The sequence below is a fragment of the Mastigoproctus giganteus genome, chromosome 11 (assembly GCF_048544385.1).
Source record: "Mastigoproctus giganteus isolate SK-2022 chromosome 11, ASM4854438v1, whole genome shotgun sequence".
NCBI lineage: Eukaryota > Metazoa > Arthropoda > Arachnida > Uropygi > Thelyphonidae > Mastigoproctus > Mastigoproctus giganteus.
The window spans coordinates 31,693,704-31,708,065 of record NC_143585.1 but is presented as its reverse complement, the minus strand read 5'-3'; the positions used below and the strand labels follow the sequence as shown (position 1 = coordinate 31,708,065).

Genomic DNA, 14,362 nt, shown 5'->3' with positions numbered 1-14,362 from the left:
TAAACTTGTATCCCAACACAGTTATAACGCTATATTTATGTTTCAGTAACGAGTGCTATCTACGAAATATTTATGTTTCAGTAACGAGTGTTATCTACGAAAATTTTTGTTTCAGTAACGAGTGTTATCTACGAAATCCCTTTATATAACTTCTGTATCAAGTTATGTATTAATTATTTATTTTTACTAATTATTTATGTTACGTGACCTAAGTGGTTATATGTATAGTTAAAAGTACAATTTAATTGCCAATGAAGTTCGACAAGATTAATAGATTTTACTGATTAATTTTCCCGTAAACAATGGTGGCTATTTACGAACGGTAAACCCTTTTTGATACCCTTTCCGATACTAAGTAATACCTACAAAATCTCTATCTAAGTTACTTTAAACTTAAGTACCGTAAATAGTAATATAAAGTTACTCTATAAAATAAGTTAATATGTCAATTTAAACTAATAAAGCAGAAAATAAATCAGAAAAAACTTCTCTGTTCCAAGAGCGGTAGAAAGGCACGTCCGCACCGGCAACTCTCGTCCTCCTCGTCCTAATGAAGTGATTGTTCTTCGTTCTACTACTATTATTACATATACATCTGTACATAATTTCCAACTGAAATAAACAGATATTTAGAGCTCATATAGAATAAAAGTGTTTCATTCCTCTATTTTAATATATTTATATTACCTACACACTCCCACTCAAGCAACATCCAAAAAACTTTTCAGTATTTTCTTGGCTACAGATGCAACAAATATATTACAAATAAGTTTTAACAAAAATATGTCCCATTCTAACAATAAACAATCAGGCAGAATTAAATGACATTGCATCATACCACTAAGTTCTTTACTGTCAGCACAAGTTACTTTTGATCTCTACACACCAAACAGCCTTGAATTTCTGTAAACACTTAGGTGTATTTGTAAATAGTGCAGTTTCTACTCCTCTTGGAACTCCAAAAAAACTCCATGTCACATGTTCATGTCTCTACCAACTTAATTTAGTTCATTCTTTGTTACTTTACCCATTTCTTTTATTTTTGACCTAGTTTTATTGATTTTTTTTTTTACTCGAAAAAGAGCCATAGAATATCTAGCTTGAAACATTGCAAGTACCATATTGTGTGTATTTGGTTTTTAGTGTAAATGAAAAATTTATCTTATATGGTCGAAAACCTCCCAAATTCCACAACCTTAAGACCTGATCCTTGCTGGATTTTGGAATTTTCTAGATTTCAGATAATCATATTCTGGTTCAAAAAAAAAGTTTGAAAAGTATTGCATTTCCATACTGCAACTTATTTGTCTATGGTACTGTATAAGCTGATATTTTGAGGGGGGTGGGGAGTTATGTATAGTACATGGAAAAGTGTGGTATATATGCAGTAAAAATACAAATTGTTTCACACAATAGCTTCACCAAAGTCCCAGTATTGAGCATCTCTGACAATACTACCTTTATAAGGACCTCTGTGTAAAAATTTTGAAAAGCTACAACCCTACTTAATTTTCTTTCAGTCCACCTATGGGCATATAAAAATGGATGAAAGATGTTGCTCTGTCAATGTTGTTAATAAATGACAATCTAAAAATTCTAAAAACATCCAACAAACAGTAAGCATGTTTAGAGAATCATTACCAGCCTAATGCTTCATGTAAAAATTGTGAAACTCGTGAACTGAGTAATCCACATCTTATCAGTGAGTTGCTAATCTTGTTCACAAATATTAATTAGACAATTCATGACCTAACAGATTTCTCAATGTCTTTGGGGCACTACAAATACTTATAGCCCTGAGGCAAAATTTCCACTTGCTCTGGCAAGCTTCTTTGGTGAATGGCCAGTCTGAGAATTTAATTTGTCAATTCTTGTGTGGTTTGACAGAATCACCCATTTTATTAAATATAGTTGGAAAATGTGTGGCCAGAGAACAGACTGATGGATTTGGGAAATTCAACTGTAGTAACGTAGAACACAAAAGTAACAGATATTGCTAGGTTATATGGCACCTGGGATCAATACAATATATTTGTGCTCCCCTTTATGTAAATTATTCAAATACAAAAATAAAATAATAATTATTACTGTTTTATTCACAAAATAAAATGTTACAAATGTAAAACAATGTCACACAACAAGAGAGAAAAAAAAATCATTGCATTCACCTTATTAAAGAAATATTGACTGCTGATATTTTAAGGAGTCCTTATGTGCTGTGATATAATGACTAAATCGTAGATCTGGCTTAGCTTAATTTTTCAGCACTCGCCTCATAGTAATCCGCTTAGTTGGTTGAAAGTTTTACCACGTACATAGTGGTTATGAGATTCTAATAACTTACAGAGATTATAAATTTAAAAACTAAGTTATAAGGCTTTAAAAATTTTTCTAAGAAAGGAAAGTGCACCTTCAATTCTATGGTTGTCTAATTAAAATAAATTAAATGAAGTGAGATAAAAGCTAATAGCTGCACATGAGCGACTTTCGAAATCATCTTCAGTTAGCTATAGTGGGGAGGGAAGAGTGCGTGAATGTGTTATATACAGGTTGAGTTCCCGAAATACATTTCAGTGCACATGGAAACTTAATACGTGCTAAATTCCAAATAGGGGAGAAGTTCGCGGGAATCTTTTTGTTTAATATGTTAAGTGATGTGTGGCGCTTAAACCACTCAATGACGAGGGCTTCGTTTTGAAGGATTTTATAACTGGAATTTAGTTTAACTATTGTGATCGCTGAATCAATGAGTGGGTTATGATTATAAGATTGAACTTGTTGTGTTAGCATTAGCATTAGCATTAGTAGAGGCATATGATGCAAGAAAGCAAGCTTATTCAGCATCAGCCAAAAAAAAAAAAAAAAAAAACCCTCTCCCATTTCACCCCTCCATTCGTTCGAAATACCTGTCCAGTTGAGCTTTAAATTTGTTTAGGCTATCAACTTCAACAACAAGTGATGGAAGTCGGTTCCACCAACCAACCACCCGCTGGCCAAAGGCAAATTTCCGCACATCTATCCGACATCCGTCCTTCCTCAATTTGAATTTATGCCCTCTGAGGTGATTATTCTGAGAAAGATGAAGAATCCCATTGGCATTGAGCATGCTCAAACCATTCAAAGCCTTATACACCTCTATCAGATCACCTCGCGTTCTGTACTTGCTAAATTATATTTGAAGCTATTAAAGTGGTAGTATGCATGCATGTTAGAAATTTTTGATGTCCCAAATTTTGCTGTTGTACTGCCTATGTAACATGCTTGACAATCTGATTGGCACCAAATCAAATATACAGGGTGTCTCAAAAATATTGGTACAAACGTTTAGGGGAGGTAGGTAACATCTAAAGGAATGTAAATCGCATAGGAACCCATAACGGGAAACGTCACAGTAAGTCGGTACACGGCGCTGTTCATTAGTTCGCGAGAGGGAAAATTTCTGGTTTACTCATTCAAGCAGTAGTCACCGCACGAAGAGCATGCATCGATATATGAACTGAGCTGGCAGACATGCACCTAGTGTATGGGTTAGCAGAGGGCTGCACGGTGTGCGTCCCCATGCGGCACAACATCGTTTCGCAATAAATGTGTGGGCAGGTATGGTCGGTGACTGCTTAGTCGGCCCATACCTGTTACCATCCCGCATGAACTCCGCTAAATATCGGATCTTTCTTGAACAAGTTCTACCAGGGTTACTTGACAATGTTCCAGCAAATGTGAGAATCAACATTTGGTTTCAACATGATGGGGCGCCTGCCCATTATAGAAGGTGTGTTCGTGACCATTTGAACAGGCGTTTTGGGTGTCGATTGATTGGCCATGACGTTGCCTGGCCCCCACACTCACCTGATTTATTGAGCCTTGATTTCTTTCTGTGGGGGCCCTCAAATCTATCGTGCATGAATCGCCTGTGGAGATGGAAATGGATCTCGTGGCAAGACTCGTCTGCGCTGCTGCTACTGTCAAAGAAATTCTAGGTGTGTTCAACCGTGTCCGCCAATCCATGCTGTGTCGGTGTCATGCATGCATCGTGTCTCATGGTGGAACCTTCAAGCATCTGTTGTAACATCGTGAAATGCATACATCTCATACTCCATTGTTAATATTATGTCAAATAAATGTTTGCCACTAATTACTGTCTTGTGTCATTTCTGCTTCTTGTGCCTCTGCTGCTACTTTCCCATAACATTTCCGGTTATGGGTTCCTATGCAATTCACATTCCGTTAGATGTTACCTACCTCCCCTAAACGTTTGTACCAATATTTTTGGGACACCCTGTGTAATGTTATTATGATCTTGTGTCCCATACTCATATGTTGTCTTATATGAATTGAATTTAGAACTTAATTTGTTATAAGATGTAAATATTAATTTGATATCTGTATTCTTAAAAATCTGTTGAAGTCGTCTAGCATATTGTTTGATGGTGTGGGAGGGTGATAAGGGGTTTGTGTATCTTATTCTTATTCACGTGGTTATTAATTTTGCTTGGGTTATTAGTATTATTATGGACTTTGGTGATTGTTTCTTTTATTAGTTGTAATGGGTATTTCCAGTTGATGAATTTTTTGGTGAGGTATTGCAATTCTACGGATAGGTCTGTTTGTGTGTGACTATATTTGATAGCGTTGTATATCTGATTGTATAGAACTGCTTTTTTGATGTATAGAGGATGGTGTGAGTGGTAATGTAAGGATTTACCTGTATGTGTGTTCTTTCTGTATATTTTGGTGCCTAAAGATGTATCTATTTTGTATATAGTGAGGTTTAGAAAATTAATTTTATTATCGGTTTCTACTTCGAGGGTAAATTTGAGTCTCTCATGTGTTGTATTAAATGCGTTCAGTAAAGTATCGATAGTGGTTTTGTTGCCCATTAAGAGGACGTCGTCCGCGTATCTCATATATAGTTTAATCCCTGGGGGAGAAAGGGTTGGAGTATTTTTCTTCAATAGAAGCGGGGTAGATTTCGGATAAAGGGGCAGAGATACTGAGGCCCATCGGAAGGCCGAAAATTTGTTTGTAGATGTTATTTTGAAATTTAAATTGTTTGGCGTCAAGTAACAGTGACGTGAGTTCTAAAATGTCATTAATGTTTGTCAGTACGTTTTGTCAAAGTGTCGTCTTTAATTAATAGTTCTTTAAGTAATTGTACCAAGTCGTGGGGGTTAGTCGTAGTACAATTACGTACACCAGAACAACACATGAATTCAGGCAACTTTAAGTCAGATTACTTAAAGCACACCAAGAAATGGGATACACTCACCAGAAGACACAAAAAAATCCCCAACAACTCAATTGTTAACATCTCTACACAAACAAAGATGCCATGATTGAAATACAAACTAGATAACCACCTAGATAAATAGCGTATCATACATGAAAAAAATGCTGTTTTTAACTCCCAATTAACTAGTAAACCTAATATTCACCAACAACAACAATTAACCCACATATGAGACTTCATGAAAATTCCGAACATTATAATACAGAAGGCAGACAAAGGCGACACCATCGCAATCATGGACAAAAATATATATAAAGAAAATGTTACACATCCTGTCAGATTCAACGACATACAGAGTTTGCAACACGTTTAACATAAACAAATTAATTTACACACCCTCCAGCAAATAGGTATACGCAGTAATATTCTCCCACGCATTTTTAATATTCTCCCACAAGAAAAAATACTCCAACCCTTTCCCCCAGGGATTAAACTCTATATGAGATACGCGGAAGACGTCCTCTTAATGGGCAACGAAACCACTATCAATACTTTACTGAACACGTTTAATACAACACATGAGAGACTCAAATTTACCCTCGAAGTTGAAACCGATAATAAAATTAATTTTCTGAATCTCACTATATACAAAATAGGTACATCTTTAGGCACCAAAATATACAGAAAGAACACACATACAGGTAAATTCTTACATTACCACTCACACCATCCTCTATACATCAAAAAAGCAGTTCTATACAATCAGATATACAACGCTATCAAATATAGTCACACACACAAACAAACCTATCCGTAGAATTGCAATACCTCACCAAAAAATTCATCGACAGGAAATACTCATTGCAACTAATAAAAGAAACAATCACCAAAGTCCATAATAATACTAATAACCCAAGCAAAATTAATAACCACGTGAATAAGAATAAGATACACAAACCCCCTTATCGCCCTCCCATACCATCAACAATATGCTAGACGACTTCAACAGATTTTTAAGAATACAGATATCAAATTAATATTTACATCCTATAACAAATTGTTCTAAATTCAATTCATACAAGACAACATACGAGTATGGGACACAAGATCATAATAACATTATATATTTGATTAGATGCCAATCAGATTGTCAAGCATGTTACATAGGCAATACAACAGCAAAATTTGGGACATCAAAAATTTCTAACACGCGTGCATACTACCACTTTAATAGCATCAAATCTAATTTAGCAAGTACAGAACTAACAAGACAGTTCAATCTTATAATCATAACCCACTCATTGATTCAGTGATCACAATAGTTAAACTAAATTCCAGTTATAAAATCCTTCAAAACGAAGTCCTCGTCATTGAGTGGTTTAAGCGCCATACATTACTTGACATATTAAACAATAAGATTCCCGCCAACTTCTCCCCTATTTGGAATTTAGCACGTATTAAGTTTCCATGTGCACTGAAATGCATTTCGTGAACTCAACCTGTATATAACACACTCGCACACTCTTCCCTCCCCACTATAGCTAACTGAAGACGATTTCGAAAGTCGCTCATGCGTGGCTATTAGCTTTTATCTCACTTCATTTAATTTATTTTAATTAGACAACTATAGAATGGAAGGTGCACTTTCCTTTCTTTGTAAAATTTTTAAAGCCCATAACTTAAATTTATAATCCCTGTAAGTTATTAGAATCTCATAACTACTATGTACGTGGTAAAACTTTCAACCAACTAAGCAGATTACTATGAGGTGTGTTGAAAAATTAAGCTAAGCTATATCTATGATCTAATTAAAGAAATATTGTAATAATAAGCATAAATTGTATAAATAAAAAAAAAATCTAAAGATAAATTTTCCACCTTTTAATGTGCAAATTGGTCAATAATGTCTCTAAAATCAAATATTCTCCAGGATTTTTTTTTTTTCTATACTTAGTAGAGCTAGATAACTAAGGCAGTCTTGTCCCACCAATGTGTTAGGCAGACAAGAATTAACTTTAACCCATAGAAGGGCCCAATGACAAATGTCCACTACTGCTCCATCCTTGCTATGCCACTGTAAAGTAGGAGAGAAAGAGAAGAGCATTTGATCTAATAGTTATTTCCTGCTTTATGATTACATTTGTATTGCCATATCAAGAGATTTTACCTGAAAACTCTTTCGATACTTTGTATCTTAATTAAAAGCCAAACCTTTTCTATCCTGAAAAAAAGTTTGCCTTGTGGTTCAGAGTACAGTCTGTCCTCGTATAGCACGATAGTTGCGTTCCTAGAAACCCTCGTGCAATGCAAAATCGTGCAATATAAACAACAAGCCCTATGGGAAAAGTAGGGTTAGGTGCCGACCACCCAAGATTGAACACACATTTGGAACCAAAACATTACCAAACACAATAAACAATCGGGTAATTTTAATCGTTATAAAATACTTACGTATTTTATAACGATTAAAATACATAATAAAAATAATATTATATTATAATAAAGTATTTTTAATACTAAAAAAGTATTTTTTACGAATAAAATACGTATTTTATTCGTAAAAAATTTATTATATTAAATAAAATAGTCGTGATAAAATATTGCTAATGCTTTTGCTTCTATCGTAAGCAAACTTGCTTTTTGTTTGATTTTCTATCCAAACAGATGACAGCCGTTCCATCTCTTCCAATTCTTGTGTCTTAATCTAATGGATATTAATTACACTTTGAGTTGTTCCCGCTATGAAAGTTGTTTTTATTTTCGCTGCATTCTTTGTAATTCTCGGCGTTGCCTCATTTAGGTCTGTAGCACGTGCAATATCACATGGTCTTTAATTTCGCTCAAAGCGTTTCACAATTTCGTATTTTTTCTCTATCGACAGAAGAGGACTGGCCATAAGCCTTACGGGCGAAACCACGGTGGGCCGGAGGCCGGTGTGATTTTGGCCATAAACCGTAGTATGAGGCCACTATAAATTTTCCCAGGTAAGAATTTTTGACTCAGTCCGCCTCTGTTTATCGATATTGCTTTTTTTTTTCTCTCTCTGAATCTGCAGTGTCTTAGCCAGGACGCTTCCTTTTCACACCTTTTAAGTATTTTACTAATTTTTAGGGAATAAAGCACAATTACAAAACGAGGTGGCACGCTTGATACACATAAACAAAGCTGCGCGCGTGTAGCAACTGAATAAATAACACCGTAAAGGCCGAGATACACTATTAATTAACACCTCACATTTTACTAAAGCACATTTCTGGAGGTTACTACCATAAAACAATAAAAACAATTTCCAGTTGCGTTTCTGCTAGTGGAATCTATTATAAATTGGTAGTAAACTCCATCTAATTGCATTTGCGATTATACCGATAGCTGGAATTGTGTTGGTTTTTACGTTATTATGGTGAAATGTGTTTCCCCTTCACTGATATAAAACACATAAATACATTTTCAGACTCTTCTTCATTGCTATCGTGTTGCGTTCAGTTGGGGTGATTCCGCGTTCGACTGCCATTTCTTGTAAACACAAAGGCGAATCGTGTATAAGCGAATTCGGTTCGTGTTATATAAGATAACATTTCCCTATTTATAAATCGTGTATGATCGAATTCGTGTAATGCAAACACGTGCTATACGAGGACCAACTGTATTACAACGAGATGTCTGTTAATACCTTTTTCATTAAAACAGTTTTGAATATCTACTATTATATATTATATAGAGAGATATAAGCTAACAAAAAAAATATATATATAAAATATAAAACAAAAAAAAAAAAAGTGTAAAAATAGAATGCAATAGAGTGAGAATGCAGATTATGAATGAAATAAATGTCTCTCCCACTCCTGCACTGAATGGGGGGGGGATTACTCCCCACTTTGCCTGGTGGGATCCCCACTGCCGGTATATATCCCACCACTGGAGCAAGATGGGCAGTTTGACCTTCCTACTGGATTCGACAGTTACATGGACCTGGCATCGATCACTGACGGAGACATACTGCAGCTAACACACCATTTGACGATCTGAACTGGATACTCAAACCCTGTTCCCTTTAAAATTACTCCCCACTTTGCCTGGTGGGTTCCCCACTGCCGGTATATATCCCACCCCTGGAGCAAGATGGGCAGTTTGACCTTCCTACTGGATTCGACAGTTACATGGACCTGGCATCGATCACTGACGGAGACATACTGCAGCTAACACACCATTTGGCGATCTGAACTGGATACTCAAACCCTGTTCCCTTTAAAACCCCAGGCAGGAAGGAAGATGGGTCTCTGTCTCCCCCTCCCTACCTCCCCCATACTTTTCCTGGTGAGGCTCGTCCGCACTGACCTCTTTGGGGATGCCTACTCTATCATCCCCATCCTTCTAACTCTTCCCCCCAAGTCTTCAGTCTGCCCCCACCCTAACTAAACTAACCGAATATGCCCCTAACAATGCCACCAAATTCTAATCTATATCTAAATTCAATCGCTTTCTCATAAATCTCTTTCGACCTTAAAATTCTGGTGTTCGCTCACTGTTTTTTTTTTTAAATATAGGCCTTGCAAGCCACTGAAATCCTTGGAAATTAAGTGGCGGGACCTGCCAGAGTACTTAAATAATCTACTGTGTGCCCCTCATGGCAAAGTGTGGGCAACGGTGAATCCCAATAGGGGCCGAACGACTAAATGGTCAGTGAAACAACACAACAGAACATACACAACATTCCATTCCCCGTACACCTTTAAACCTCTGGTCTTCACAGAGTTCTGTGTCACATGTACAAAGACTACAACGTGGAGAACCCCTGGTGCCATCAGATAACTAACACACTTTACACTCTGTACAGAGAGAGACCATTCCTTGCTAACATTTATAGTTAAAATGCTATATAATTTTTATTGCTATTTTGTTTTCAATGTCTAACAAAACTAATTTCCAAACTTCTTCAAAGGTGAATATTCAATAGCATAAAAACAATATATTTATTTTTCAGGGTGCGTATTCTGATGACTACCTTTATAATCATGTCTGTGGTACTGATGTGTCAACAGTGGAACGATATAACAGAATGGGTACATAAACTAGTGGCTAAATATGTGTATATATAAGAATAAAGTTCCGATATTCTTGCTTCCAAAAATAGACATATCACAGTGATATATAAAAAAGCAGGGTCCAGCAATTTAGAATGGTATAACTGATCCTAAATGACAACTTGGCATTCCTGCATTTACATGAACTATTTCAGCACTCCCTTCTTGTGATTTTAGAAGGGTTATGCTGGTTTATAGTGCTTTACCAAAGATTCTTAATATATAGTACTAGTAATAATTACTGTACTAGTAATATTTACTTATTTATGATTATATAATAAACTATTAGTTCATAAATTCTTAATAGAAGGGATTCATTATTTTAAGAGAACTTATTATAGGCACCAACACAATCTCTGCAACTGTTAACAGCAGAATATATATGAACATATTCAGTATGTTACCAATGTTTTTCATATTCTGTGCCAAAGTCTGGTTTTCAATTTTCACTTCTGTGTATTAGTTTCCAATTCAAGATCTTCAAGTTATACAGTTGCATATATTTGCACATGTATAATTTGAATGGATTAGATAGATCTACCAAATTAAATCACTTTTTATTTTAAAAAATTATAAATTTATTAAAATGTATCTTGTATTAAAAAGTTATATTCTACTTGCTGCTAACACTGTCAATATTTATTATGCTCATACTGATGGTATATTATATATATATATAAGAACGAATAGACGTTATTTAAAGAAAAGTTAAAAAGTGTAATTAAATAAAAATTTACCAAAATGGGTCTTGATTTTTACTTCCCTCTTTTTTAAAAGAAAACTGTGAATACTCTTGGGTAGAACTATTTGTACAATGCCCATATTTTTTATATTTTTATTGTTTAATTTTTTCTTTGTATGAAATGTTTATTTCATAGTATCATTTTTAATGATGTATACTTAATTATGGTGGATTTACTGTGATAAAATGAAAGAATTTCATTCACTTCTTTGTATTAAAATATTAACTTGACAGATATCTTTGCAGGAGAGGTTATGTAGGAAAGATTATTTGAGATATACCAAAATGTTAATGTTTTAAATGAATAAAAGTTTTGCATTTTGAGACTGCTTGGTGTTTTGATTGAAGTTAGTATTATTCGACTATTAATCGGTACTTTAAATTGTAGATCCGTTTACAGAGATTGTAGATCACCTTTTTTATTTAGCTTGTCTATGAATACCATTGTTTTCATATTTCCCAATAAAACACTAAGGAGGAATCTTTCCTGTAAACAGAAACATAAATGATACTCTGCTTGCTGATGATCACATTATTCTTGCCAGGTCTAAAGATTATATTCATTTTTTTGTCCTTTTTTTTTTAGTAAAATAGGACTTGAACTTTATACAGAAATATAAATTGATGGACAAATTAGCTCTCCTTGTATTTGTGCTTTTTTTTTAAAATTTTGATAAAACCAAACTTAGTATGGTTTTATCAGTTTTTAAAACAGTTTTGAATATTATGAAAGGAACAGGCATGAATTTCAAATTTTAAATTATCAATAGTCCAGTATTTTGAATTTAGATTTATGAAACTTTTTAAAAAGCCAGTTGTACCATAGTTTACTAGAACCATGAATAGCAAATAAAGTCCTTGGAATTGCCATTTCTGAATTAGATATAATTACTAAAGGACATTATAGTGGAGCTTTCAAAATGTTTTAAACGAGAAGAGATTTAACCCACATATTGGTATCAAATTTTAATTTTATTGAGACACAGAAGTTGTAAATCCTTCACCCAATACTCTTAATTTTCAAAAACTTTATAGGCTATGTTTTGGATCCAATATAGGTAGCAGTAATCCCAGATTAACATAGTAACTGTGTTGTAATTACCTCAAGCTAGTAGAAAATGAAAAAGACCTGGGAGTAATTGTGCAGTCAGATATCAAACTCTCTGAGCAGTGCAGACAAGCCACCGGGACCGTCCGTGGGATTTTATCAATGATGTACAGGAATTTTGCCAGCAAGGATAAAGTGGTGATTATCTCATTGTGTAAGGCAATGGTTAGGCCACATCTAACCGTACACAAGGTCTGGAGGCCTTATTTTAGGAAAGATGTATATTTGTCAGAACAGGTGCAGAGAAGGGCAACAATATTGATGAGGGGAGGGAAAGGGTGCTCTCACCAAGAAAGGCTTCAGTTCTGCAAATTGCAACATCTGGAGACTAGGCACCTGTGAGATCCAATTGAAGTATTTAAGGCTATGATACTTTGGTTTCCAAGTTTCTATTTATTAATTCCCCACATTACCTTATTTTTATTTATTAATTCCCTCCACAGACGAAGGTGTTACCTGTACAGTTTGATAAAATGTTGCATATGCTTTGGTTTCCAAGTTTTTATTAAAATCCCAAGATGTTCCCTCAACACACCAAGTTGGTACATGTACAATTTGATAAAATGTGTTAAACTTTTTTAGATATTTTTAAAAATTAATCTACTTCAAAGGAGCAAAACTGCATTATCTGTAGGTTGTTATCAGAACCACATAGATTTATTTAGTAATAAATCCACTTCAGCCCAGTGTAGTCAAGTGCAAGAGTGCATTAATGCAGAAGTGTTTAATTGGTCCATGATTCAACCTCATCAAAAGCTTTATCCAGTTTTGGACTTGCACATTCCAGAGTGATGGATAAAATTGCTCACATATAGTTGCCTAACTTCTTATCTGTTGATGGAACCATTTAGTTCCAAAATAGGACATAACAGTGTATTGGAGTTTTTAATGAATAACAGATATTCAGTTATTCATTAAAAACTCTGTTATTCATTATTTAATGAATAACAGAATAACAGATTCACCTTAATGATGTTATTTGATTTATAATGATATTAGTTACTTTAGGTTGACTCTTGAATGAATGTCATTTTTAGCATTAATCCAAGCACTGTCACTGGAGGGAAAACAATGTTCCCTGGGTAGTAAAAGACAAATGTTGAGTTGCATTATTTTCTCAAACTAAAAGTACAAAAAAATATTGTGTGCCACTTTTTTTTTTTTTTTTTGGTCCACTTGTGTGTGTGTGTTTTTAATTTATATATCATAGATTACACAATGTGCTGTTGGATATTGCTTTATGCTGCTACTCACATTTGTGGTTATTCATGTTATGCTTTTTATTTCTCTTATGCCTAATTTTTATTATTATTAACTATTATAGGTTACACAATGTGTTGCGAATATTGCTTTATGCAGACACTTATGTTTGTGATATTCTATTTACTGTTTTTTTTTTTTTTTTTTTGACTGTGTGTTAGTTGCTTTGCACTACTCATACTACACACTATATTTGGTTTATATTTCCGATTATCTACTTCATTTCTTTATTTATGCGGTGAATGCTCAGTCTTTACTGTTATTTCTGTTGCTGCTTTAGAGCCTCTGTGGTGCATTTTATTGCTCCATCGGGTTGACGTTCGAGTTTCCGCCAGTTGCGGTAATTTTCATTGCATTTGAATTGCAATAATATTCACAGCCATTATGTTTTTTTTTTTTTTTTTTATGAAAACCCCAAACACGAAAGGTATCAAAACCTATAGTACTTAGTACCGTGCATGGGTTGAAGGAGAAGTATGGGGGTGGGGGGGTGCCGGAAACTTTGCTCTAGAGACTAAACATGGGTTTCACCACTTCAAGCCTCCAATAAGCAAAGTGGTGGTACGAGAATCGATATAATAGTTTTTATTTGTTCCTTGTAGTTCGTCTTATTCCTATTATTTTACTTGTAGGTTCATTATGTTTCTTTTGTGATATTTCACATTGTTTTAGTGTTAGCAAGTTGGCGCCGGTCTAAATTTGGTATTCATTGGCCTATTGGCTTTATTTGCCCTATATTGAGTATTTAAAAATTTTTATACATATTTTTCTACCACGTATCTTCATTTTCCTCTTCTGTCTGTGCTATTTATGTTTATTTGCTCTTCAACTTTTTTCTTTCTAATTTTTATCTCCTATAGTTTGCACAATGTATTGTTGGATATTGCTTTATGCAGCTACTTACGTTTGTGGTTATTTATTCTTGTTATATATGCTTTTGATCT

General features: G+C 34.5%; 1 protein-coding gene across 3 annotated transcripts in view; it reads left to right on the top strand.

Annotated features, from left to right (window-relative positions):
* The window catches only part of LOC150077869 (transmembrane and coiled-coil domains protein 2-like), a 127,490-nt gene extending 116,587 nt beyond the window's left edge, over nt 1-10,903 (top strand). For all 3 annotated transcript variants that reach the window (XM_090385418.1, XM_090385420.1, XM_090385419.1), the window contains exon 13: nt 10,209-10,903. In XM_090385418.1, the coding sequence (XP_090241544.1) occupies nt 10,209-10,323 (115 nt within the window). In that variant the 3' untranslated portion in view covers nt 10,324-10,903. The remainder of the gene's footprint in view (nt 1-10,208) is intronic.
* The last annotated feature ends 3,459 nt before the right edge of the window (nt 10,904-14,362 follow it).